At 36.3% G+C, this 27197-nt stretch overlaps 1 protein-coding gene and 1 pseudogene across 1 annotated transcript in view; one reads left to right on the top strand and one right to left on the bottom strand.

Annotated features, from left to right (window-relative positions):
* BCHE (butyrylcholinesterase) overlaps positions 1-27197 on the top strand; it is a 75146-nt gene that overhangs the window by 42396 nt on the left and 5553 nt on the right. Inside the window, exon 3 of the mRNA XM_062178109.1 lies at positions 23662-23828. Coding sequence (XP_062034093.1) covers positions 23662-23828 — 167 coding nt within the window. The remainder of the gene's footprint in view (positions 1-23661; positions 23829-27197) is intronic.
* On the bottom strand, positions 13463-13600 carry LOC133752363 (U2 spliceosomal RNA; annotated as a pseudogene).

The raw sequence follows: 27197 nt of genomic DNA on the forward strand, positions 1-27197 counted from the left end.
CCCTAAGTACTTTTCCTTAACTAATCTCACCTATTTTGTTGACATTAAGTATCATGTATATGCTCATGAATTCTGTTAATATTTCCGTGTTTCCTTCTTTTACAAGTTGCTGAAAATGCAAACTTTTGCTAATTTTGAGTCCTTTTTCCATTCCACATCAGCAAATGTTATCAGCTCAATCCTAAATATATCTCAAAATAATTTAGATGTCACTGTCTCCATAGTCACCAACCTATTCTCAGTCAATGAGGTTTCTTTTCTAGTTCAAAAAATGGCTAGTCTCATTGGTAGGGTGACTGCAATTCAAAAGTCCCACAAAGAAGACAGGTAACATGTCACATGCATTCTCTTTACCACTTGAGTTTTTTCTTATTCCTATCTCTCACTGCACTGTGAATCATTGAGTTACAGTGTTAAAAGACAAACTTTGGATAAGTTAAATTTAGCAGTTTATTTAAGCAAAGAATGATTCATTAATCAGGAAGCACTTAAAACCAGAGGAGAGCTGGAGAGCTCCACCCAGCAACATGAGCAACGAAAGCAAAATGAACCATAGTCCAAAAATGGAAGCAAAGTAGAGAAACCACCTAACTGGCTAGGTGTCTGCCTCACTGGGACATTGAGTAGAGAGACAGCTATTTTATTTGAGCATGTTCTGATCAGTTGCTGCCTGTGATTGACTGAAACTCAGTTGTTTGCCATTGGGCAAACCTGGCTATTTGTAGCAAAAATATACTTCCAAGTTAGGTTGTGGTGTATTACTTAGAAATGAAAAGTAAAGGGCACTATGCTATGCCAAAGCAGGTTGAGCCACTGCCTGTGACTCTGGCATCCCATAACAGAGTTCTGTTTCAATTCCCTGCTGTTCTGCTTTTGATCCAGCTCCTTGATAGAGCATCTGGGAGGGCAGAGAAAGATAGAAAATGTTCTAGGGCCCCTAGCACCCATGTGGGTGACGCAAATGGGGTTCCAGTTTCCTGGCTTCTGCCTGAAATATACTAGTTGTTGCGGCCATTTGGAGAGTGAACCAATAGATGGTTCACTCTTTCTTCCTTTGCCTATCACTTTCTCTCTCTGTGTTGCTCTGCAGTTCAAAAAAATAAATATATATATTTAATTTAAAAAGATATATATATATAATTATATATATCTTTTAATTTTTTTTTATTTTGACAGGCAGAGTTAGACAGTGAGAGAGAAAGAGACAGAGAGAAAGGTCTTCCTTCCATTGGTTCACCCCCCCCAAATGGCTGCCATGGCTGGCCCACTGTGCCGATCTGAAGCCAAGAGTCAGGTGCTTCCTCCTGGTCTCCCATGCGGGTGCAGGGCCCAAGCACTTGGGCCATCCTCCACTGCCCTCCTGGGCCACAGCAGACAGCTGGTCTTGAAGAGGGGCAGCCATGACTAGAACCCGGTGCCCATATGGGATGCCGGCGCTGCAGGTGGAGGATTAACCAAGTGAGCCATGGCGCCGACCCCAAAAATATGTATCTTGAAAAATTAAAATAGAGGGGATGGCACTGTGGCATAGCAGGCTAAACCTCTGCCTGTGGTACTGGTATCCCACTGCTCCACTTCTAATTCAGCTCCCTGCTAATGGCCTGGGAAAGCAATGGAAGATGATCCAAGTGCTCGGGCCCCTGCACTAGAATAGAAGACCAGGAAGAAGCCCCTGCTTCCTGGCTTTGGATTGGCCTATTGCCAGCAGGTTAGCCCATTTGGAGTGTGAACCAGCAGATAGAAGACCTCTCTCTCTTGTTTGTAACTCTGTCACTCAAATAAGTAAACATTTAAAAATACATTAAAAATAAACTAGAAATACAGAAATAGCCATAGTTTTATGACTTATTGTTTACATAAAAACAGCATAAGCAAATAAACACCTAAAATATTTCTAATATTTATTGACTACATACACAAAAAAGTTTCATAGCACAAATGAAAATAACAGTAGTAACAAAAAAATACAGCATAAAAAGAAATATTTCAATAAAGAACTGTCTTGTGGGTAGCACTCTCATTATCATACATATGCATGTATGATATTGTATGTATTATTATTATCATATTATTATTATGCATTAGTATTATATGTATATGTATTGTCATACATATAATTAGAATTACTGATAAATGAATGTCAGTAAGATTTTCTTTCTTTCTTTCTTTTTTTTTTTTTTTTTTGACAGGCAGAGTGGATAGTGAGAGAGAGAGAGACAGAGAGAAAGGTCTTCCTTTGCCGTTGGTTCACCCTCCAATGGCTGCTGCGGCCAGCGCATCTTGCTTATCCGAAGCCAGGAGCCAGTTGCTTTTCCTGGTCTCCCATGTGGGTGCAGGGCCCAAGGACTTGGGCCATCCTTCATTGCCTTCCCGGGCCATAGCAGAGAGCTGGCCTGGAAGAGGGGCAACGGGGATAGAATCCAGTGCCCGAACCGGGACTAGAACCCGGTGTGCTGGTGCTGCAAGGTGGAGGATTAGCCTGTTAAGCCACGGCGCCAGCCTAGTAAGATTTTATTTCTAAAAAAAAAGAATTGGATGAGGATTTTTTAAAATCATACACATTTTTAAAAAGATGTAATGCTATTGCATTTTAATTACTTTTTAATCCTGAAAGTATTGCAATATTTCACATTAGAAGCACAAAATCTAAACACACACTTAAATATGGCTTTCTTGGATGTGCTTTCACATCCACAGAAAAAGCTTTGCTTTGACTTCCAACATACTGTGATGTATCAGAGTTTTGCATTGGAGGGTGCAAATTAATTGACTTTGAAGCCCATGTTAATCTCACAGTTGCCAAGGTACTCCATCCCTGTGTGTCTCTATTCCCCTGATGAAAATTCCCTCACATGATTATTATGAAAATGTACTCAGTAAGCAGTATATCCTACTGTGGATACATACAGATATGGATCTATGGTGGACAAATTTGCAAGCAGCAGCAAGTTGGCTTTGGTGGTTGGAGGAGGCTGATGCCTATTTTCCCCATTGTCATTTCTTTCCTGTTGCCTTCCTCTTCACCATTATAATTTACACTGACTAAATATTTTATTTATTTTTTAAAGAATTATTTTATTTATTTGAAAGATAGAGTTACAGAGAGATGTAGAGCCAGAGAGAGAAGTCTTCCATTCTGCTGGTTCACTCCCCAAATGACTGCAACGGCCAGAGCTGAGCTAATCTGAAGCCAGGAGCCAGGAGCTTCTTCCAGGTCTCCCACGTAGATGCAGTGGCCCATCTTCTACTACTTTCCCAGCCATAGCAGAGGGCTGGATCGGAAGAGAAGCAGCCAAGACATGAACCAGCACCCATATGGGATGCCGGCACTGCAGGCTGGGGCTTTAACCCACTGCGCCACAGCACCGGCCCCTAAATATTTTATTTATTAAGCTATACTCATAGCTCCAAACATCCTACATTGGTATTGCATTATTTTTATGATCACTCTATGTATAGATGTTAATATTTCTATATCACAAATGAAGCAACTGATGATGATAGAGCTTAGATAAATTATTCAAAGATGATCTATCAACAAAATTTTTAATAAATACTTTTTAACCTCAATTCCTTAATTTTAAAAATCTTTTTACATTATGGTAATTAAAATAACAATTTGGGACTTTTGTCATCAAAAAAAGTAAAACATAAGATTAACGTACTGCTCTATTGTTGGTAAAAATACTCCACAAAGTCTTTCTAAAGCTGTAATTCTCCAATGTAGTAAATAAACTTTTACCTCACTTCTAAGATTGAGGACATTTTTCATTCCTAATATAAAAAGTATATTTATTTATTTTTATATTTTATAGTTCATAACTTATCCCATGTTTCATATTTCTACATTCTTAAAAGTGCTAAAAGCCTATCTGGTCATAAAATATATGTCTACCCTAAGACAGAATACAACTTAGCAGAAGACATGTTGCTGCTTCTTCAACATTCCCTTAAATAGATTTTTGTGCATAAACCTCATAAAACAGTTTCAAAGATGCAGTGCCTTTAAACACACATGCTAATAAATAGTATTTTTCTGTGTAAAATAATTATTCTTGCAGTTTTTATTATGGCACACATACCGTAGACCCAAGAAGCAAAATGCTGTTACTGACTTAGCTGCAATTAATAGTCATTTAGAAACCACATTCATCACTGTCGCAACAGAAGAGTCTGGAAGGAATTACCAGATCTGTATTTAGCATCTATGAGAGCTACCAAGTCCAGTCCATTCATCCTTCTCACATTTCTCATTCTATGTAAAAGCCAGAAAGCTGTAGCCAAGGGCAGGAAGGAATATCTGCTTTCAATAAACTTCCTCAGGTCATCTCACTACTTCTTGCTATGACTCAGGAGCCAGTTCCAAATTACAAGCTCATTAAAGATATTTAGTTATCCCATTTGTCTTTTCTTAGTAAGATAACATTATTATATGTATTTATAATGAACATTAATTTGCTTATTTATGTCTGTCTCTACTCATTAATTATTTCTGAGATCAAGAAACTTTTATATTTCTGTTTTCTATTATATCCATTGCTCACAGATGAACTTCTGGCACATGTAGGTAATAAAGTTCAATTATTTAAACAATCACTTCAATCTTTTATTGTGAATTAAAACAACAACATCAACAAAATACTGGCCATCATTTGATATATTTCTGGATTAAAGAAACTTCATTTTCTCACAAGAGGAAATCTTCAATCTATATGACAGGAAGAGTGGTGGCTGGTGAAAGGGAGTGGGATAGATCTGGGAGTGAATAGATCTGGTCTCAAGTACAACAGCCATCATGTCATAAAAGAGAACTTAGATATATTCTAGGTAGGCATAAAACAGAGAAACTTGGGTGAAATTTATAGAGAGAAAGTTTTTACTTTAGTATTATCAAAGATATATTTTTCTTTGACAAGAAAATTCTACAAAGCTTAAGTTCCTGGAATTCTAGTCGAGTCTGAATGCAGATATTTTGCCAACTAGATTTAGTATTGAATAAAGTTGTCAGAGATTGGAATGACCTTGTCTCCAATGTGACAAACACACTCTTTATGAAGAGTGAACAAACAGAAGTTAAAATCTTCTTTTGTAGATATTCTAGAGAGAATAAAACACTGAATGAGAAATTGGACAATGTTATTTAAAATCACACTTATTGTATAGCAAAATCCCAACATTACTTCAATAATAGGAAAATAAGGAAAAGTACATTGAAAATACTTAACTAAAATAATTTAAGAATAAAAATGTAGCCGGCACCGCAGCTCACTAGGCTAATCCTCCGCCTTGCGGCGCCGGCACACCGGGTTCTAGTCCCGGTCGGGGCACCGATCCTGTCCCGGTTGCCCCTCTTCCAGGCCAGCTCTCTGCTGTGGCCAGGGAGTGCAGTGGAGGATGGCCCAAGTGCTTGGGCCCTGCACCCCATGGGAGACCAGGATAAGCACCTGGCTCCTGCCATCGGAGCAGCGCGGTGCGCCTGCCGCAGCGCGCCAACCGCGGCGGCCATTGGAGGGTGAAACAACGGCAAAAGGAAGACCTTTCTCTCTGTCTCTCTCTCTCTCTCTCACTGTCCACTCTGCCTGTCAAAAAAAAAAAAAAAAAGAATAAAAATGTAATTATAGAATACTGCAGATTACATACTAGTAAAATAGGGTGCTTCAATGAGAAATAACTGAAGGCTTACCTGGGATATCAAAAATTTCTTAAATAAGTGGAAATATAGATAATTCTTAGTGTACCAATTATTGATAAGATAATTAAATAGTAGAAGTGTTCTTGTAAAATATAGGATGTGTTCTATGTTAGATACCAATCACGCTTTGATGAACACTTCAATGTTAACATAGATCTGATGTCATTTGGGTCAAAGATTTTTACCACTTAGTAGTCAAAATACCTTAGATTGATTATTAAAGTGAAAGAAGATTGTTTTTTAAAATTTATTTTTTATTTTATTCTTAAGGCAGAATTGAGGGGGAAGATGGAGATAGACATCTTCTATCTACTGGTTAACTCCCCAAAATATCCACAACAGCTGAGCCATACCAACCAGGGGCTTTCTCAGGGGCTCCCATGTGGATGCAAGAACCCAAGCACTTGGGTCAGCTTCTGTTGCTTCCCCAGGCAGCTGGATCAGAAGTGGAGCAACTGGGAGTCGAACCGGTGCCTATATGGGATGCCTGCATCATAGGCAGCAGCTTTACAGACTATGCCACACTGTGCTGGCTCCAGAGGATTGCTTTTATTTTTTTCTAAGATTTTATTTATTTATTTGAGAGGTAGAATTACAGACAGAGAAAGGAAGAGACAAAGGTCTTCTATCCATTGGTTCACTCCTCAAATGGCCACAAAGGCCAGAACTGGGCAGATCCAAAGCCAAGAGCCAGGAGCTTCCTATGGGTCCCCGACGAGGGCGCAAGGTCCCAAGCACTTTGGCCATCCTCTACTGCCTTCACAAGCCAGAATAGAGGGCTGGATGGGAAAATAAGCAGCTGGAATAAGAACTGGCACCCATATGGGATGCCAGTGTCACAGGTGGGGGCTTTGCCTACTGCACTACAGCATTGGCCCCAAAGATTACTTTTTATGTGTCATCATTATACCAGTATAAATGTAATTTGCTTAGTTGCTCAGTTTGGGAAATTCATTAAGTAATGATTTTGGCTCCAATGTACACATATGTGTACTGCAATAAAAGTGACTTAAAACATCTCTAGTACACTAAGGTTCTTACAAGAGTGTAATAGCTCTCTGTGCACCTTAACATTGTCACACTGAGCTGTTTCTCATTACCTTCCCAAGAAGCAATATCTTATTTGTATAATAGTGAAATAATGGAATTACAAGATAATTCACATTTCCATGAATTTAGAACTCTCAAGCACAATTAAAATTAAATGGATACAGATATGTTTGAAATTTAATTTTCATTTTCATTTGTTTTATAAATCTTCCCTTTGTATTTAGAGATATATATAGTATATATTGATGATATATTAATGTATTAGTTGATATATTTATATAAGATTATATATACAATACTTAAGCATGTTAACCTCAATTCAATTTGTGATTTATCAGTATTGGGAGGAGAAAAAGCTTTAAAAAGGAAGTTCGACTGAAGCAGCAAATGGATTTTCTAGAAACATAATATCTGGCACAATGTAATCTCAAAACTTCAAGATGAGGAGCTGATGCTATGGCTTAACAGGTAAAGCTGCAGCCTGCAGTGCCGGCACCCCATCTGGGCTCTGGTTTGGGTCCTGGCTGCTCCACTTGGGATCCGACTCTCTGCTGTGGCCTGAGAAAGCTGTGGAAGATGGCCCAAGGGCTTGGACCCTTGCACCCCTGTGGGCAACACAGAGGAGGCTCCTAGCTCCTGGCTTTAGATTGGCCCAATTCCAGTTGTTGCAGCCATTTGGAGAGTGAACCAATAGATGGAAGATTCTCTCTCTCTCTCTCTCTCTCTCTCTCTCTCTCTTTCTTTCTCTCTGCCTCTGCCTCTGCCTCTCTGTAATCTCTCCCTTTCAAGTAAATAAATAAGCCTTAAAAAAATTCAAGATGAGATCTGTGTCATTGCAAAGATCACACAACACTAAATAAAGGGAACACATTTTAAAAATTAGATGGCATTTTTGTAAAGATGTCAAGTAAAATTGAGAGAAATACTGTATATTTTATCTTAAAGTTTGAAAAATATTTATCTATAAAAATATATCAAATACTTTGAGAGATAATTTCAGTATGGCTTGTGTACATAGTAAAGAAGTAAAGACATAAGTAGTCACCCATAGCTACAGGTGTTATACAGAAAATTAGATCATTTCAGTTTCCTCCATTGAAAATTGAATGTTTTCATAAGTCATTTGAATGCAACTTTGTAAGATTCTTTTCAGAAACTACATAAGAATAATATTTTATTGGTAAAGATTAATATAATTTTAATGTTCGTATTGGTGTATTTAATTGAAACCATTGAAATATCATGTTTCTGCTTTTGGTATTGTGGGATTTTTTAATATAAAATTTTATTTAATAAATATAAATTTCATAGGTACAACTTTTGGATTATAGCAGTTCTTTTTTTTTTTTTTTTTTTTTTGACAGGCAGAGTGGACAATGAGAGAGAGAGACAGAGAGAAAGGTCTTCCTTTTGCAGTTGGTTCACCCTCCAATGGCAGCTGCGGCTGGCGCGCTGTGGCCTGCGCACCGTGCTGATCCAAAGCCAGGAGCCAGGTGCTTCTCCTGGTCTCCTATGCGGGTGCAGGGCCCAAGGACCTGGGCCATCCTCCACTGCACTCACGGGCCATAGCAGAGAGCTGGACTGGAAGAGTGGCAACCGGGACAGAATCCGGTGTGTCGGCGCCACAGGCGGAGGATTAGCCTAGTGAGCCGCGGCGCCGGCCTATAACAGTTCTTACCCCCACAACCATCCTCCCACCACAAACCATCCCATCTCCTACTCTCTCCCATCTCATTCTCCATTAAGATTCAGTTTTAATTATCTTTATATACAGAAGATCAACTCTATACTAAGTAAAGATTTTAACAGATTGTACCCACACAGACACACAAAGTATAAAGTACTGTTTGAGTACTAGTTTTACTGTTAATTTTCATAATACAACACATTAAGGACAGAGGTCCTACTTGTGGAGCAAGTGCACAGTGGACTTTAAGGCACCCTTCGGAGTCTGAAGACTCACTCAGCCATTCTAGTGCTTTGATCTTGGACGTGTTGCTCTCTTTCTCTTAGCTTCTTCATCCATAAAATATGAACAATAACATGACATCCTTCAAAGAACTATTGTTGATGGTTAACTGTCACCACATAACACGTATTTAGACCAGTGTCTAAAAAGATTTTCAGTAGATATTAACTAAATGCATTGTTCTTGGAGTGAGCACTGGGCATAAGAGTTAATCCAACACTTAAGATACCTGCATGTCTTAGACCGGTGCCGTGGCTCAACAGGCTAATCCTCCACCTTGCGGCGCCAGCACACCAGGTTCTAGTCCCGGTCGGGGCGCAGGATTCTGTCCCGGTTGCCCCTCTTCCAGGCCAGCTCTCTGCTGTGGCCAGGGAGTGCAGTGGAGGATGGCCCAAGTGCTTGGGCCCTGCACCCCATGGGAGACCAGGATAAGCACCTGGCTCCTGCCATTGGATCAGCGTGGTGCGCCGGCCACAGCGTGATGGCCGCGGTGGCCATTGGAGGGTGAACCAACAGCAAAAGGAGGACCTTTCTCTCTGTCTCTCTCTCTCTCACTGTCCACTCTGCCTGTCAAAAAAAAAAAAAAAAAAAAAAAAGGAAGATACCTGCATGTCATATCAGAGTATCTAGGTTCAATTCCTGGCTCCATTCTGCATTTCTGCTTCCTCCTCATATGCCTTGTAGGAAGCAATAGATTATGGCTAAACCTCTCGCATCCTTGACATCCATGTGAGAGGCCCAGATTGAATTCCTGGCTCATGACTTTGCCCTGGCCCAGACCTGGTTCTTAAGAACCAGCGAATAAGAGATTTCTTCTGTCTCTGTCTGTCTGTCTTTCTCTCTCCACCTTTCAAATAAGTAAAATAGACAAATTTTAAATTAAAATATTGGGTTTTATGTATTTAACTTCCTCTGAAACAGATCTCAAATAACCTCAAAATATCTTAGCCAGCATCCATGCCATTTGTTTAGGAGGGAAACTAAAATGAATTTGCTCTTTCACTTAGAAAGGCAGGCTGTGATTTATAGATGTAGGCAGTATAATTCAAATCACTTTAAAGAATTGTTAAAATCCAGATTTATATAATGGTTTACATACCCAAGCAAATCTTCTAGTGGTGAAAACTTTACTAAACAGATTTTATTGAGCCTTGTTTCAGTGCTAGGCTGTAGGAGTAAAGACAACAGATATGGGTGTTTTTTTGTTTTTTGTTTGTTTGTTTGTTTTGTTTTGCAGTGATTAGTCCAATATAAGGATCTGCCATGAACAGAAATATAAAGAAATTAACTTTGAATTCAAGAATAATTATTTGATATGCCCAAGCTAACCATTAAAGGAAAAAATATGATAATTAAGATTTTATATAACATACTTAGAGTATTTTATTTCCCAGGTCCTACCTAATAATATTCCAATATTCCTTACAATTCAAGTCAAGCTATTTTAAGATTTGTACATGCTAATACAAAAACTAAGTTTCAGGACTTTTTCTCGGCATTTCCCAGCTCATTCCTGTAACTTTGGGACTGCTGCCATCAACTTTATAGCACCAAGTGGAGCAAACAGACCTGAGTGAGAAACAACACTGACAGAACTTGGAAGACTCAAAGGGAAACCAATTCATTTCAAGTTTAGCATATTTTCTTGCCAATAGTTTATGTAAAATTGTCTCGTTATTAAAATGAATGTATTTCTAACATTATATGAAAGGACATTTGAGCTTTCTACAGACCATTATGCTGTAGCAGTTCCAGGATTGTATAATAGTATCAAATGGTAACAGTTGTTTTGTTTTCATTAGAAAAAAAAAAAAGGTACAAATATAATGCATCTTTACATTTAGAAATTAGGAAAGACAGATGAATGCAATCAAAACTATTGAAATAGGAATGAAGGAAGGAAAGCAGGGAAGGAGGAAAACGTCCTACTTCTCTTTAAATTAATCTAGTATCCCATGCAGGTCTTTTTCATGAGAGCTGAAGGAGGCTAACCAGGGCCTGGTATTCCTCGTTAACTTTACTGCTAATTGCGCAAACTATTTTGTCCAAGTAATGCAGAGGAAGAAGAAAGAATAAACTTCCAGACCATGAAAGCTTTGTTCATCCATCATACAAATGGTACACTGAAGAGCTCAGAGATCTTTGGTCTGGCAACCCTTTGCCCTTCAGCTGATGAACGATTGAAGATGTGCAATGTGACTTAATTACTAAAGGAGAACTGTACTCTAGGAATCAATTGGCTTTCATGTCTCTATCCAGCGACTTCAGTGAAATATTTAAGAGAGTGAATTAAGTAGGCAAATATGTTTTAAATACTAATTAAAATTTAGCTGTTCTCACAGAATATAGAAAAAGGTGCCTTAACATGGGCACATTTATGACACATATTAAAAAATGTTACATCTCAACAAAGGTGAAAATGTGCTGGAAATTTTTTATTTCGATTAAAAAACATGTCTGTGTGTCTTGAAGGTACTTTATGCCTTTATGTAAGTATAACTGAGTTGAATAAATCTCGGTCTCTATCTCTGTATCTCTACCTCTCTCTATTACTCTGCCTTTCAAATAAGTAAATAAATGTTTAATAATATATAATTACCTTCAATGAAACCCACTGATAACCTTTGCAATACATTCTATTAGGTGATTGTAAAAATAATAATAACACAAATAATTAGAATAATATAAAATTCATGACATTAAGAACCACTCAAAAGTAATATAAAATTCTTGACACCAGGAACCAGACAGGGCTTGAGCACATTTGCTTACCATCCTTCAGCGCTTTTGTATCTTTCTTACTCACGAGTTGTCCACTTTCACAGTACATGTGCATCCATATTAAATCATAATTGACCTTTGCCTGTTGACAGCACTGAAACTTCATCCGTTTTTTGGCACACTCAATTACTACAGCTGCTAATTATTCTTAAAATTAGATTATATGCAGCTAAATATATCTCACCTTCCAAGTATTTAAACTGGAATGTAATTGCTCTTCTTTGTCAGTATTGAGCAAAATACATCTTACTTTTCTATTTTTTTCTTTCCTGGAAAGTTTAACATATTGATGTGCTTTGGCTTTAGGTCAGATTTGGTAACAAGATTGTACAGGTTATACATATCCTTTGACATTCCCCTCCCTTCCTCTCCTCTTCCTGTCTCTTTCCCAGAAAGTCAGTATTCCTACTTCTCTGTGAAATTGAGAACATATTCTAATTCGCTTTTCATGAATAATGAAACAGTAAAAATGTAATAACTGATTTGACCATGACGGGCTTTTACTACAGCATTGCTGATTCAAGATGTCAATGATAGTGAATTTCTGAATTACTGCCAATTTCTAATATACACTATTATAATCCCATCCCTCTGGATATTTAGATTCCAGAATAGAAACAAAAATACAAATCTTAATGTTTAACTAAGGAAGAAACTTAACACACTAATGAATCCTGGGAATTGTTTTTTAATCATTTTTTCTCTGATTTCTAGTTTATAATAGAAATATCAGGAGATAAGTGGAAGCAAGTAACACATGTATACTAGATTTAGGTATTTGCACTGATATAGTTTTAACTGAAAATAATGCAGTTATAATATTTTCTACATACATATGCATTATTTCACACTACATATTGCTACACTAAAGTAATACTTCTGACTTTATTACATCCAGAAGTTTAAAAAAAAAGCACAATGATTAAAAACCTTCCAAGGGGTCAGCATTGAAGCACAGCAGGTTAAGCTTCCACTTGCAAAGTGTCACAGCGCTGGCTGGAATTTCAGGTATTTCACTTCTGATTAAGCTCCCTGCCAGACACTGAGCCATCCCCACTCATTGAGGAGACAAGAATGGAATTCCTGGCTCCTTCCTTCTGCAGCTGGAAGATATCTAACTAACTAAATAAGTAAATAAATAAATAAATAAATAAATGAAATGAAATGAAATGAAATGACTTTCTAACAAGCTATACTGAATCAAGATGGAGAACAAATGTGAGTCTTGGGCAATCTGAATTAAGTTTAAGTTTGGGAACAGACTTATGGACATTATAATGGAAGGCATTGCTGTATTACTTGAAGCATCAATGAGATTTAAAAAAAAAGTTTTCAAATTATTTTAAAAGTGTAATTAACTTATTTGAAAAAGAGAGTGACAATGAGAGGGGACAAGAGAGAGACAGAGGAAGAGACAGTGAGAAACAGAGATCTTCTGATTCATGCCCTAAATGTCTCCAATGGCCTGGGCTGGGCCAGGTTGAACCCAGGAGCCTGGAACTTTGTTCTTTAATCACACATGGATTGTAGAGTCTCAGATGGCTGGGCCATCATCTGATGTTTACCAAGCATGTTAGCAGGGAACTGGATCAAAGCAGAGCAGCCTGGACTTGAGCTGGCATTCTGATATAGTATGCTGGTATCATAAGAAGTCACTTAAGCAACAGTACCACAATGCTGCCCCCTAAAGTTTTAATCTAATAAAATATGAAACAGGTAAACACCTCAAATATTTCTTAGTTACATTCACAAAGAAGAAGTTCATAATATGAGAGAAAATAATGGTAGTAGCAAAAGAAAACACAAGATAAAAAGGAGGACTTTGTCTTCATCTTGATGAACGAGAATAAACTGGATTTCACTCTTCTAATATTGTGCAACTTTATATTTTATAATAGACATTGAACTTATTCAAAATATAGGCAAAGTTTTGAAGCTGTACACTCATTCTTGTTTAGACAAGTATTTTTTGAGCTTAGGCTTATTATCAGTGCTAAGCATGCAAAAATAAATAACATTTAATTCTCTTTTAAGTAAAAAATTTAATATAATTATTATTTGACACCGTGATATTACACTTGATCTTAGCCAAAAGGCAGAGAAGCGATGACACCGTGATATTAAGTTGCAAAATATGATATGCTATAAAATTAAGTTTTAATTAATTAATTAATATTGAAAGTTGGAGTGGCCAGCGCCATGGCTTAACAGGCTAATCCTCCGCCTTGCGGCGCCGGCACACCAGGTTCTAGTCCCGGTCGGGGCACTGGATTCTATCCCCGTTGCCCCTCTTCCAGGCCAGCTCTCTGCTATGGCCCGGGAAGGCAGTGGAGGATGGCCCAAGTGCTTGGGCCCTGCACCTGCATGGGAGACCAGGAGAAGCACCTGGCTCCTGGCTTTGGATCAGCGCGATGAGCCGGCCGCAGCAGCCATTGGAGGGTGAACCAATGGCAAAAAGGAAGACCTTTCTCTCTGTCTCTCTCTCTCACTATCCACTCTGCCTGTCCAAAAAAAAAAAAAAAAAAGGAAAGTTAGAGTTACAGAGAGAGAAGGAGAGAGAGTGATATCTTTTATCTGCTATTTAACACTCAGATGACTGCAACAGCCAGCTCTGGACCAGGCTAAAGCCAAGAACTTGGAGCTTCTTCCAAGTCTCCCACGTAGGTGCAGGAGCCCAAACACTTGGGTCATCTTCTGCTACATTTCCCAGTTCATTAGCAGGGAACTGGACCAGAAGTACAGCAGCTGGGACTCAAATTAGTGACCATATGGCATGCCGGCATCACAGGCAGCGCTTTACCTGATAGCCCACAGTTCTGGCCCCCAAAATTAAGTTTTTATGTAAGTGATATACATTCAATTGTTTTTATATTCTTAATATTCAAATTGTAGACTATACACGCATGTAAATGCATACATATTTTTTGCATGTTCTAGGAACTGAGAATTTTTTTTTTCCCCCTAAAAATAGTATGCTGAAATCCTAACTACTAATGTGATATTATTAGGAGCTGGGGACTTTAGGAAGTAATTAAGTCATGAGGATAGAGTCCTCCAGAATGCGAGAATGGGGTTACTGTACTTAAATCCGAGACTTCAAAGAATTCCCTTCCTTCCCTTTCCTCTTTGAGAGGACCCAGGAGAAGACTGCTGAGTGTGAAATAGGAAGTGGCCCTCACAAACAACATCTGTCAGTGATCTTGAACTTCTCCATCTCCAGAAGTGTGAACAATAAATGTCTATTTTTATAAGTGATTCAATTATGATGTTCTGTTACAGTAGCCCAGATAAACTAAGATAGTATGTGTATATGTGTATTTTTGCAGAAAATATTTGAATTATTTCATTTGTCTTTATATAGACTCATCTTAAAGTCATACAGAAAATTATAAAATTCATTATGACATTAAAACTAATCAGTCATACTAGGTTATTGTGGTTGCGTTTTTAAAATGTAGCCATTATGATTAAGTTCATGAATTACTACAAGTTACTTTAGTGGAATTCAATAGACAATTAACTCATTTTATTTGGGAATATAATTATGAAAATTTTATAATTAATTTATTTAGTTTAAGAAAGTCATCTTCATTCAATTTTAAAGACTATACAGATGTTTTTCTCAACAAAATAGACACAGTTGGAGACTGAAATGCTTAATGAAATAAGCCATTCCAAAAAGACAAATATCATGTTTTCTATGATTGTGGTTATTAATATATAGAATACAAAAAAATGTAATGTATATGAGTACAAAAAATGTAATGTATATGAGTGAAATTGAGATTTGGTTATGATTTATAGCCCTTGTCTATGCTCCTAAGAAACAGGGCTTTTTTCTACTTTGTGTTGAATTTTTTATTTAGTAGTGGATTAAGCTTGAGATCATAAAATAAATTGAAAGTAAATCTTTGCAAAAATTTAAAGAAAAATAAGGAAGTAAGTGAAAGAGTGGGAACAAGGGAGGGAAAGTGGGTGGGGTGGGAAGATCCATCATGTTCTTAAAACCTTATATACAAAATACAGAAATTTATAGCATTTAGATATAAAATTTAAAAAATGAAGTAAATTTAAAGTATGTCATTATAAAATTAACAGAAAGTATAAGAAAGGAAGGGGGATGGATTGTGGGAAGTATTACGTTCTTAAAACTGTATATGTGAAATAATTGAAATATCTTCCCTTTATATAAATTATTTAATTAAACTAAAAATAAAGAAAGAAAAAACAGAATACTTAATTAAATATAATAAATAATGGGACTTGGTCAGATTTATAAATACATATATTACAGTCATAGAACATTTCTCTAGAAAGAATAAAAACTATTTGAAATGAATCTCACACCCCCATTTAGCCAATTTCTTTTACATAAAATGAAACTCAGAATATGATCTTGAGAAAAGTCACACTTTATATTTTTCTTTTTATTCAGTATCACTATTTCATCTGTGTCTCTATACTTTCCTTAAACAGATCATATTATAAACTCGTGTTTAACAGTGGTTAAATACAAAGAGAAAACTTATTTGTTCTCTCTATAAATAAAAGGGAAGCAACTTGTGAATCTCTCCTTTGATCTCACTACTGCTGGTTATGATCGTAATTGAATGTCTTTTTTAAAATCTCCTCTTTGCTCAATTGGCTCTTAATTTTTTCTTGGGATAATAAATATCATCTTCTCATTTTTAAAATGTGTATCTTTTAGATACAGGTTATGTGCTATGTTGCAAATTATTTTATTTGAATAATAAACAATCACATAAAAATAGTGTATATGTGAGGCAAATGTTAAAACTGTCAAAGTTACTTGAAGTAGAATTTCTCATTAGTTAATTTACAATATTGATTTTCCTCAAATGAAGAAATTATCACCTATGAAATATAATTTTTCTGTAGAGTTACTTTTTATTTATTTATTTTTTAATGTTTTATTTATTTATTTAAAGTCAGAGTTACACAGAGAGAGGAAAGTCAGAGAGAAAAAGAGAGAGGTTTTCCATCTGATGGTTCACTCTCCAATTGGCCTCAATTGCCAGAGTTGTGCCGATCAAAAGCCAGGAGCCAGGAGCTTCCTCTGGGTCTCCCACACAGGTGCAGGGGCCCAAGGACTTGGGTCATCTTCCACTGCTTTCCCAGGCCATAGCAGACAGCTGGATTGAAAGTGGAGCAGTGGGTCTTGAACCGGTGCTCACATGGGATGCTCGCACTTCAGGCCAGGGTGTTAACCTGCTGTGCCACAGCACCGGCCCAGAGTTGCTTTTTAAATATGAATATTTATTATAGTCAAAGGAGAAAGAGTTAGCTTAAAATATCAGTTATGATGCTGCTTGCTCATTCTAGTCTTTATTTATTTATTTATTTATTTATTGACAGGCAGAGTGGACAGTGAGAGAGAGAGAGAGAGAGAGAGAGAGAGAGAGAAAGGTCTTCCTTTTGCCCTTGGTTCACCCTCCAATGGCCGCTATGGCCGGTACACTGAGGCTGGCGCACCACGCTGATCCGAAGCCAGGAGCCAGGTGCTTCTCCTGGTCTCCCATGCAGGTGCAGGACTCAAGGACTTGGGCCATTCTCCACTGCACTCCAGGGCCACAGCAGAGAGTTGGAAGGGAAGAGGAGCAAACTGGACAGAATCTGGTGCCCCGACCGGGACTAGAACCCGGTGTGCCGGCACCGCAGGCGGAGGATTAGCCTATTGAGTCGCGGCGCCGGCCTCTAGTCTTCTTTCTTAACTTACACTATGATTTATGCACAGTTTCAGTTTTCAACAAAGCAATCTACTTACATTCTAATGAGAAAAGAGGGAAAAAATGGCTTGTACTTAAAGTAGATAAAACTATAGTAGGAGAAAAAGAATGCCTGCTCCAACTGGAATATAAGGACAACTTCTAAAAAGGTAAGATAATAAGATGAGAATAGAACAAATACCTGGGAAGGAACAGGTAGCCTACCTCATATGAATTAATATATTTAATACATTTTAAATGTCATATCTGTATTGAAATTTGCAAATTGAATCACACTTTTAGATCTCCAGGGAGAACATTGTACTAAAGAGTTTGTGAGTCCATCTAGAATGCAGAGATTCCATCAATAAAGCTTTTAAAAAATATGTGTATTTTATTTATTTGAGCGAGTTACAGAGAGAGATAGAGACAGAGAGAGAGCTCTTCCATCTGCTGGTTCACTCCAGAAATGGCTGCAACGACCAGGACTGGGCCAGGCTGAAGCCAGGATCCAAAAGCTTCTTTCCGATCTCCCATCTGGGTGCAGGAGTCCAAGGGCTTGGGCCATTCTGCACTGTTTTCCTGGCCGCATTTACAGAGAGCTGGGTAAGAAGTAGAGCAACCAGGATTAGAGCTGGTGCCCATAAGGGATGCTGGTGCTCTTTACCAATACCATTTGTGTCTAAAATTTAACCTGTGAAAATGATGTGTGAGTATGTTTGTTTAAATGTCTGAACTGTTGATATTTCCGTCTGAGCATACTCTTCTAGCTGTCTTTCCTGGCTCAGTAATGACAACTCCATTTGGCCATAATTCTTAGAATCATCATTGACTGCACTCTTCCTTTTCATATTTAATCTATTAGTCATACTTAAGGCCTCTATGCTCAAAATATATGCAAGATTTGATCACTCCTTTCAGTTTTTACTACCATCTTCCTAGTCCAATAAACCATCATCTCTCACCTTAATTATTCTAGTAGCCTCCTCACTGGACTCCCTGATTCTGACTTTGATCCCTCTGTAGACTATTTCCAGCACAGCAGCCAGATGATCTTCTAAATAACTTAAAGGGTATCTTGATCTTTGTTCAAAAGCCTTTCAAAGTTCTACAGGACACTAACTAAGGTGGCCTGTTACCCCTCTAAGTTCATCTCATGATACTCCCTCCATGGCTGATTCCACAAGGACAACACTGTACTATCTGCTTTCCTTGGAAAACCAAAGGCACATGGCAACTCATGGCCTTTATTTTATATTCCTTCTGCTGAAATACTCTTCTCTCACACAACTGCATGGGTCACCCCTATTCTTCAAATATTTACCCCTAAATTCTTTTCCTCTCAATTATTAAACATCAGCCTTATTCAGTTAGATAAAATCTGGTTCAAGTGTATAGTTCTCCAGACCAGCAAGTGAAACCAAGATTTCTGACAGCAGTCTCAAGTTCAGGGGTCCCACGGCTACCTCACTGCAGATTAGCAAACTAGAAATATGGATTCCCACTGGACTCCATCAAGTTTCCTAATTCACTAGAATTATTCACATAAATCAAGAAGGTTGTATATTTATAATCACAATTTTATACAGCAAAACATCCAAATCAGAACCAGTCAAGGAGACAGACATGGAATGGGATATTGGCCTTCAAAGGTTCCAAATGCATTGATTCCCTGTCCTCAGGGATGCATTGTCCATAAGGCATCAATTGTGGCAGTTCTTAGATGGGGTCTTGCAACCCAAGCAGATAGCTTAGTCTTTATGTACAGAGTTATAAGTGGAATTTTATTATGTAGGCATGATGGATTTAATTGTTGCTCACATATTTTAACTCAGTCTTCAGCTGTCCCCATGCCTGGAAGGAAGGCAGATTGGTACCACAATTCGAAATACCAGCCTTCCAATCATATGATGCCATTTCACTCAGGGTGAGTAGTGTCCTAAGAATATCAGTGTGACCATTCCCAGTCTGAGTCACCTCATTGGCCTGAACTATCAGGAATGGTATCAGATTCATAGATTTATATTACTGTGCATGAACTTGAGACAAATGCCAATGGAAATATGTATTATCTACCCTCTCACCATGACCTCTCCACATACACAGTGATGCTCACTTTCATTCTTCTATTGTCCCCCACCCTCATTTTTTGATTATCTCTAGCATTTACTGTCTAATGTAATATATATTTCTTTGTTGAAACACTTTATTGTCTATCTTCCCCATAGAATAAAATCTACAAAAAGCAAAAAATTTATTCTGTCTGTTGAATCTCCTGTAGTTCAAATACATCTGACATAGTACATACTGGATGAATATTGATTCAATGAATAAATTTATTTTCTAAAATCAAATTTTCTCATAGTCCCTCTACTCATTAAATTAAAATAGAATTTTATTTAAGTGTGACATGACATGGGATACAAAACTGAATGTGTCATATTTAAGAAATTGTCCAATATAAATAATCTCCTGGCAGACTTCTTATGATAATGACATAATTCAGCAGGACATTCAATTTCCATCAATGGTTTCAATGCTATGTTTTGATGCACTCTGAAATATATTCACTTGAAAATCGCTATATTGCTTCTATAGAAATAATTGTCTGAATTCTCAATCAAGATTAATCTTAATTTCTGTGTTAGGACCAGGCTAGGAAATATCAGGATTCCATAATCCCAAGAAAATTTATACAAGAAACTAAATACATACTTACTCATAATAGAACATCTTGAGTCAATTATTGTCTTGGTTTTAACCTGCTCATAAAGTGGATTATCAAATGTGTGACCAATATCAATGACAGGCAGGTAATTTTTGGTAACACAAATGTTAAGAAGATATTCTTTGCCTTTTTGGTTAAATAAGCCTTGTCTTTCAAACCTGCCTAAAAGGAAAACCATATGGATGATCTTTCCATTTTGGTATTCTGTAAAGTAGAAAAATAGCCTGACTGTAAAAATAGAACATATATTTTTCTATTTTGTCAAGAACTTTAGGTATTATAGCTTATTTTTGACAAGAACAGAAAGTGTTTTTGAGAAATATGAAAGTCAAGATGCTGAAACTTATAATTCTGAGATTAGAATAACATAGTGTTTCAGAATTGTGTATCTGGGAAGTAAATTATATTTCACAAAGTTTTTAATTGATACAAAGAATCATAGCCTTGCTAAGTTTTGAAATCTTTGGAGATTTTTTCAAATTATAGTCTAAAATGTTCTATCACCTCAATAGCTATTTCAATCATTTTTTGAAAACCCTACCTATATCTATAATCAAAGCAATTTTATCATCTCTGGATTACAATTTGGAATGTCATGAGTTATTTCATAGGACAAAGTTTCTTAAATGAACATTGGCAATGCCATTAACACTTTGTTCTTGAACTCAAATACAAGTCAGCTCTGTTTAAGTCACCATTTACAGAAGCCAGAAATGGATGTGCAGTTAACATGGTGCTGTAAATTAATTAGAGTGAAAGTAGAAGGAAAAGAAAGTGGGTACTTTAGGAATACAAGAATTGCTGTACGGAATCAGACATGATGGTCCTCCTGGTTTAATATCCAGGATTCAGCAGCTGTGCATTCTAGTTTCTACAGGTTTAAAAGAAAGGATAATGTCTACATAATTCGCCAAGACAAGTGTTCCACCTGTGATCTGGAGAAATTTTCTTCTTGACCTCTTTCAAATAATTCCCTAAAGCAGGAGGTTTCAATCCTGCTATAATATTGGTTTAGCTTGAATAGCTCTGGTTTTTAATAATTCTTTAAATCAATCCCTACACAAATCAACTAGTCCATCAGAAAGCTATTTATCTCTAAAGCTCCTGAATTAATGTTTGAGTATTTCTGATTCTATGAAGAAATATTAATTTATGGGTCTAATTCTATACAAGTTCTTGATGGCAAAATCTGCCTGCATGTAACCATGCTGGATGAATATCTGCTTCTCTTTCCAAACTCTATTGGATTCTGAAGCTTTTGGAGAAAAATAAAGCCAAATATATGCTAACTCTATTGCCAGATTTGTATGCATTCATAGTCTACAGATGCTGTTTGAATGATAAATAAGCTTGTGTGCTGAAATTTTTATTTATTTAAATTTATTTGAGAGGCAGACAGATTCACGGAGAGAAAGAAAGAGTGAGTGCCCATCCTCTGAATCATTCTCCACATGCTTGCAATGGCTAGGACTGGGCCAGGGCAAAGTCTGAAGCCAAGGATTCCATTCATGTTCTCCTTCTGAATGGCAGGATTCACATATTTGAGCTATCACCTAAAACCTTCCAGGATGTGAACTGGCAGAACGCTGGAGTCAAGATTAGAGCCAGGAATAGAATCCAAGTGCTTTGATTTGGATTGTAGGTGTCCTAACTAACATATAAACATCCATTCCAAAGACTAATCTCTATGTGCTGAATTTCTTAAAACCTCACCTGAGGTTTTTCTTATATAATTCTGTTAAAGGTAAAATGAATCTAAGAGAATGGGATAAATGATTTAACCTTATCATTTTAGTCTTCCATTTATTATCAAAGTACTTGTGACTGCTTTATGTTTCTTAATTATTCTAAAAACCATCTTAATATCAATATTTCTAAAATATCTATTTAGTCAAAAACTCTTCAAGAATGCAAATGCCTGCAAGCTAAAATCTGAACCATTTTCCTAGGATGTGTCATCTGATAATGTGAAAATAAAAAAAAAAAACACCTAAATATATAACTCCCATAGTGTTGTTTCCTTAAGCCTAGAATCCAAGAAAATCTTTTTTTTTTCATAGACAGTTGCCTCAGAAGCAGATTTATCCTTTATGTGTATGTTAATTCTGTTCCCTTTCCCTAGTTTTTCCCACTTCCTTCTTCGGTTTCGGTTCTGCATTTCCTCTCAGTGATTCAGTAATTCCTTTACATAATAATTTTCTTTCAAGTATATGGTGATTTTTGCCTCTTCTAATAAGTTGTTCCCTTTGGTTTAGATTGATATTGTTTGTCCTTTATTTTCATGAATATAATGGTTATAAATCCCTTCGGGGAAATAAATTCACCACAATTATTTATTTTTATAGAGCCAAGATCATGTTATGACTCATAATAATAACAAAGATAAATGCAAAGAAATCATAGAATCACTATTGACTAACTACTTAGAGTCATTTAAAAAATACTCTTTGAATTTCTGTTCATGCTATCTTGTTAATAATAACTCAGTACTACAAAAGTATAAATTAACTAAAACTGCAAGCATCAAAAAAGTCAACTGATATGCATCAAAAAATCACACTTATACATACAAGATATACCAGCAAAAACCACATGAATATTCTCAACGGACTTTGAACCTTGAGGCTAGGGAATACAAGAATTCCAAATAGAGATATTAGCTATAAAAAAGATATGAAGTAAAATAGAGGAAGAAATTAATAGGGAATTGTTTCTAATTCCCACTGGCTTGTTTACAAAAAGAATATCTGAAAAGAAGCTTGAAAATGTGAGTTCCATTATGTTCATTAACTTTACCTGAAGTCAGTGGGTAATGATTAAAAAGTTTTCAATAGGAGAGCAGATATATGAGAGAATAAGACAAAGTTAAAATTGAGACTTAAGATTGTTTCTCGAGTAATGAGGTTATTGTTTAGGAATGATGGGTAATCAGTCTCAAACTCAGAAAGTCTTGATAAAAACAAAAGAATGAAATACACAGATGCAAGAGATAATTTTGTATACACAATTTAATGTTCACTGTGAAAAGATTAGGACTGGGATATAGGAAGAAAATGAAACAAAAATAACACTACACTTTTGAACATATTTAAATGTGAATGATGAAATATTTCATTGAAACAGAATACTTTTCTTCCTTTATGTTAAACAGAATAGCATATGATAGTTGCTGGCATTGTGTCCCAATGGGTTACACTGCTGTTTGTGACACCAGCATCCCATATCAGAATTCTGGTTAGAGTCTTGGCTGCTCTACTTCAAATCCACCTCCCTACTAAGTACTTGAGAAGGTATCCCAAGGTGGCACAGACCTTGGGCCCCTGACATGAATGAGGGAGACCAGAAGGAAGTTCCTAGCTCCTGGCATCAGCTTGATGCAGCTCCAACAATTGTAGTCATCAGGAGAGTAAACCTGCAGATGGAAGAGTTCTTTCTATCATTGTCTTTTCTTATTCTGTCTTTTAAATAAAAATAAGCCTTTTAAAAAAAAGAAATGCATGTGATAAACTTGTCTTTAGATTTTAACTCCTAGGATTTTTAACTGATACATGCTTGAAGATCTTAAAAACACTAAAACCGGTTCACCTATGTTTAATATCATGAAAATATAGGCTACATTTTTCAGGACTGATGAAATATTCTTGCTAAAAGTCAAAAAAATTCTTTTCTAACAAATATTTCAATTGAAATGTAATATCTCTATTTAATTATATAGTAATCCAAATGGGACCCAGAACAATGGCACAAGATGGCCAGTCTTCAAAAGCACTGAACAAAAATATCTGACTTTGAATACAGAGTCACCAAGGATATACACTAAACCACGTGCTCAACAATGCCGATTCTGGACACTATTTTTCCCCAAGGTCTTGGAAATGACAGGTGTGTATTTTTTTATTGCTTGCTTAATTAATATGGTATGGATTATGTAGAAGGAGAAACTGGCAGACTATCCGAGGCACAGAGATACTATTAATAAATATATATGTTTGACAATCTGGTTACTTGATCTCAATGAATACATGTTATTAATGAACTTATATCAAATCAATATTTTTGAGTGTTTACTATATGAGCATGTGAAACACTTTAGTAATTAATATAGAGAGAACAAAAATGCAATGTGTATGTGGTTTGGCTATTGTTTGTAGCCCTTGTCTACTCCTGAGGAACAGCAGTCTTTCTACTTATTACTTACTGAATTCTTTATTTAGTGGATGATTAAGTTTGAGATTGTAAAGTAAATTAAAAGTATGTCATCGCCTCATAAAATGGCAGAAGTCCTAAACAGCACTCTAGCCTCAGAGTCAGCCCTTAAGGCATTCGGGCCCGGCTAAAAAGCCCATGAGAGTTTCACAGGCATGCAAAGCCTGTGAAAAAGGCTTTTTTCACATTGTGGCATAAAAAAAAAATGACCTAAATGAAAGATCTCTTTGAGTGAGATCCCAGTGGAAAGAACAGGCCCTCAAAGAAGAAGGTATCTTTCTCTGAAGGGAGGAGCGAACTTCCAATTTGACTATGGCCTTGTCTAAATAAGATCAGAGTTGGCGAACTCAAGAGGCTTTCATATTCTTGGCAGCTCATGGCAAGAACCTCGGGTGATTACTGACGTCAAAAATAAGAGTGTCAATTGTTAAATCAACAACAGCAGTCATATGCACCTATGCCCCATGTAGGATCTCTGTCCTTAATGTGTTGTACTATGCAAATTAATGGTAAAACTACTCAAATAGTACTCTATACTTTGTGTTTCTGTGTGGGTGCAAACTGTTGAAATCTTTACTTAGTATACACTAAGTTGATCTTCTGTATATAAAGATAATTGAAAATGAATCTTGATGAAGAATGGTATGGGAGAAGGAGTGAGAGATGGGAAGGTTGCAGGTGGGAGGGAGGTTATGGGGCTAAAAGCCACTATAATCCAAAAGTTGTACTTTGAAGTTTATATTTATTAAATAAAAGTTGAAAAAAAGTATGTAATCACAAAAATTAAGAGAAAAATAAGGAAAAAAAGATGAGTGAGGAGGGAAGCATGGAAAGAATCATTATGTTCTTAAAGCTGTATATATGAAATACATGAAATCTATTCCTTTTATATAAACAAATAAAAATAAATTAGAAAAATTAAATATAAATTTTCCCAAAGATAAAATGTAGTAGGGAAAATAAAATGTCATGCTACTTCTTATTCAGCCTATCTTTGTTCAACTAACTGGTAGTTAAATTAATATTATTTATAGATTAATATTAAATATAGATTCATTTTCAGAGTAACAGAGCCATCCTTTTGTCCTCTGAGCATGAATAATAATGAAATAATTGACTTAATTTCCCAAAAAGTTCAAAGAGATATAATTTAATGTACATTAGACTATACATATATATAATCAATCATGACATGAAACAGTAAAATATAAATATTATAGGTAAAAGCAAATTTGTTGGTTGGTTAGTAAGAATCCCTGATTCCTAGTAAGGGAAAAATTATAAAATTTACATATTAAAACACATAATCTAAATGTTCTGAATATATTGCACTCGTAAACATTTATTAATGGCACAGATATATTACATTACACACACTCATAAGCAGGTTGTAATTTAGTTAACCAATCAATAGGAAGTTATTGCTTACGAGTAAGGAAATATTAGTGAAATCAGTTCAGATTATCAAATACTTCCAATATCCATTATTAAGAAAATATTTTAGAGTGATTAAACATGTTTTATCTTCCTTTAATCTTCCCTGTGAAAAATGGCACATAGATCCAATTCACTACCTATTTTTAAAATGCCCAGCTGTTTAGAGCCGAAATAGTTCCTAATGTCTATTTTCTGTTTTTATTTTTCAAGTAAAATAGTTGACTTTCAATGATGAGGCATAATGCTGCCCAGTTCCTTCATAGTTTGGCAGTCTGCTTACAGCACCCTGACATATTCAGGTTCTGTGCTGAACATCACAAAACAGTATATGCTTTTGGTTTATTGTTTGGAGACATTGGGGGATAGTTTCAAACAAATGTGAGAGTCTCAGAGCTTTATTTGATTGTTTAATATGACTTTGAATTCTAAAACATTACCACCAAAATTACAATTATCTTCTCCATCTGTTTGGGAGATGTTTCTCATATACCAGTGTTATATGCATTACCAAATGTTCTATGGCACAATCTATACCCAGAGATGGGCTTCTGCAGCCATTGGCAGAGCAACAAAGCTGCCCTGTGTCCTCTGAGAATGAATAGCAATGAGGTAATGGGCTTAATCTGCCAAGAGACCCAAACTGATAGCATTTAGCATATCATAAACTACATATTCTTAAGCTTTGTTTAAAATGTTCTTATATGAGACGGACTTAATTTGAGCAAAAATGAGTGGAGATAGTAGAGATGATTTTAAATGACTTAATTATGATAAACCACACTGAGCTATTTTGGCTCAAGCTACTGTGACATATTGTAAGTGATATGCCAATAAATGAAATTTAAATACTAATAATTTTTAAAGATGTGCTTCAAAAATATTTCTCCAAATACTTACGTTCCATAAACACATGGACTCCAAAGTTTTGGGGAGGCTGCTACTCCTTCCTAAAATGTGGAACAACATTTTAGCTTGAGCAACATTGAGCTTTATGTAAAACCATACCTTGCTCTGGTATGGCTAGTTCCCATGTGGCTGGAAAACAAGATTTTATATTTTATAATAGTTTTCAAGTAATTTACCTCTACAAAGGTTTTCATGTTAAATATGATTTTTATATTTTACCCTAAGTGCATACAATGATGAAACATCAATGAAGTATCATTAATAATAAAAATATTACATCTAATAAAATCAATGCATGTTTAGGCTTTGTAAATAATTAATGTAGAAGGATTACATAGATCAAGAACACAAGTCATGACTTAGCCGATATTTTTCTTGTTAATTTTTAAATTTTTAATGTTTTGAAAATTAGTGTTATTCAAATGATGTGGCTTGAAGTGTTCATGAATTTTTAAACGTTTATTTATTCGTTTTTATTGAAAGATTTGAGAGATCAATCTTCCACACACTGATTCACTCCCCAGAAGAGAGCATCAGCCAGGGCTAGGACAGTCAGAAGCCAGGTGTCAGGAACTGCACTGGGGACTCCGCGTAGAAGACGGGGACTCACTACTTGAGCCATTATCTGCTGCCTCCAATGTGCTTAAGTATGAAGCTTCATGAGAAGCAGAGGCGGGGCTTCATCCCAGTGGATCTGAGCTG

This window comes from Lepus europaeus, chromosome 2, assembly GCF_033115175.1.
Source record: "Lepus europaeus isolate LE1 chromosome 2, mLepTim1.pri, whole genome shotgun sequence".
Classification (NCBI taxonomy): Eukaryota; Metazoa; Chordata; class Mammalia; order Lagomorpha; family Leporidae; genus Lepus; species Lepus europaeus.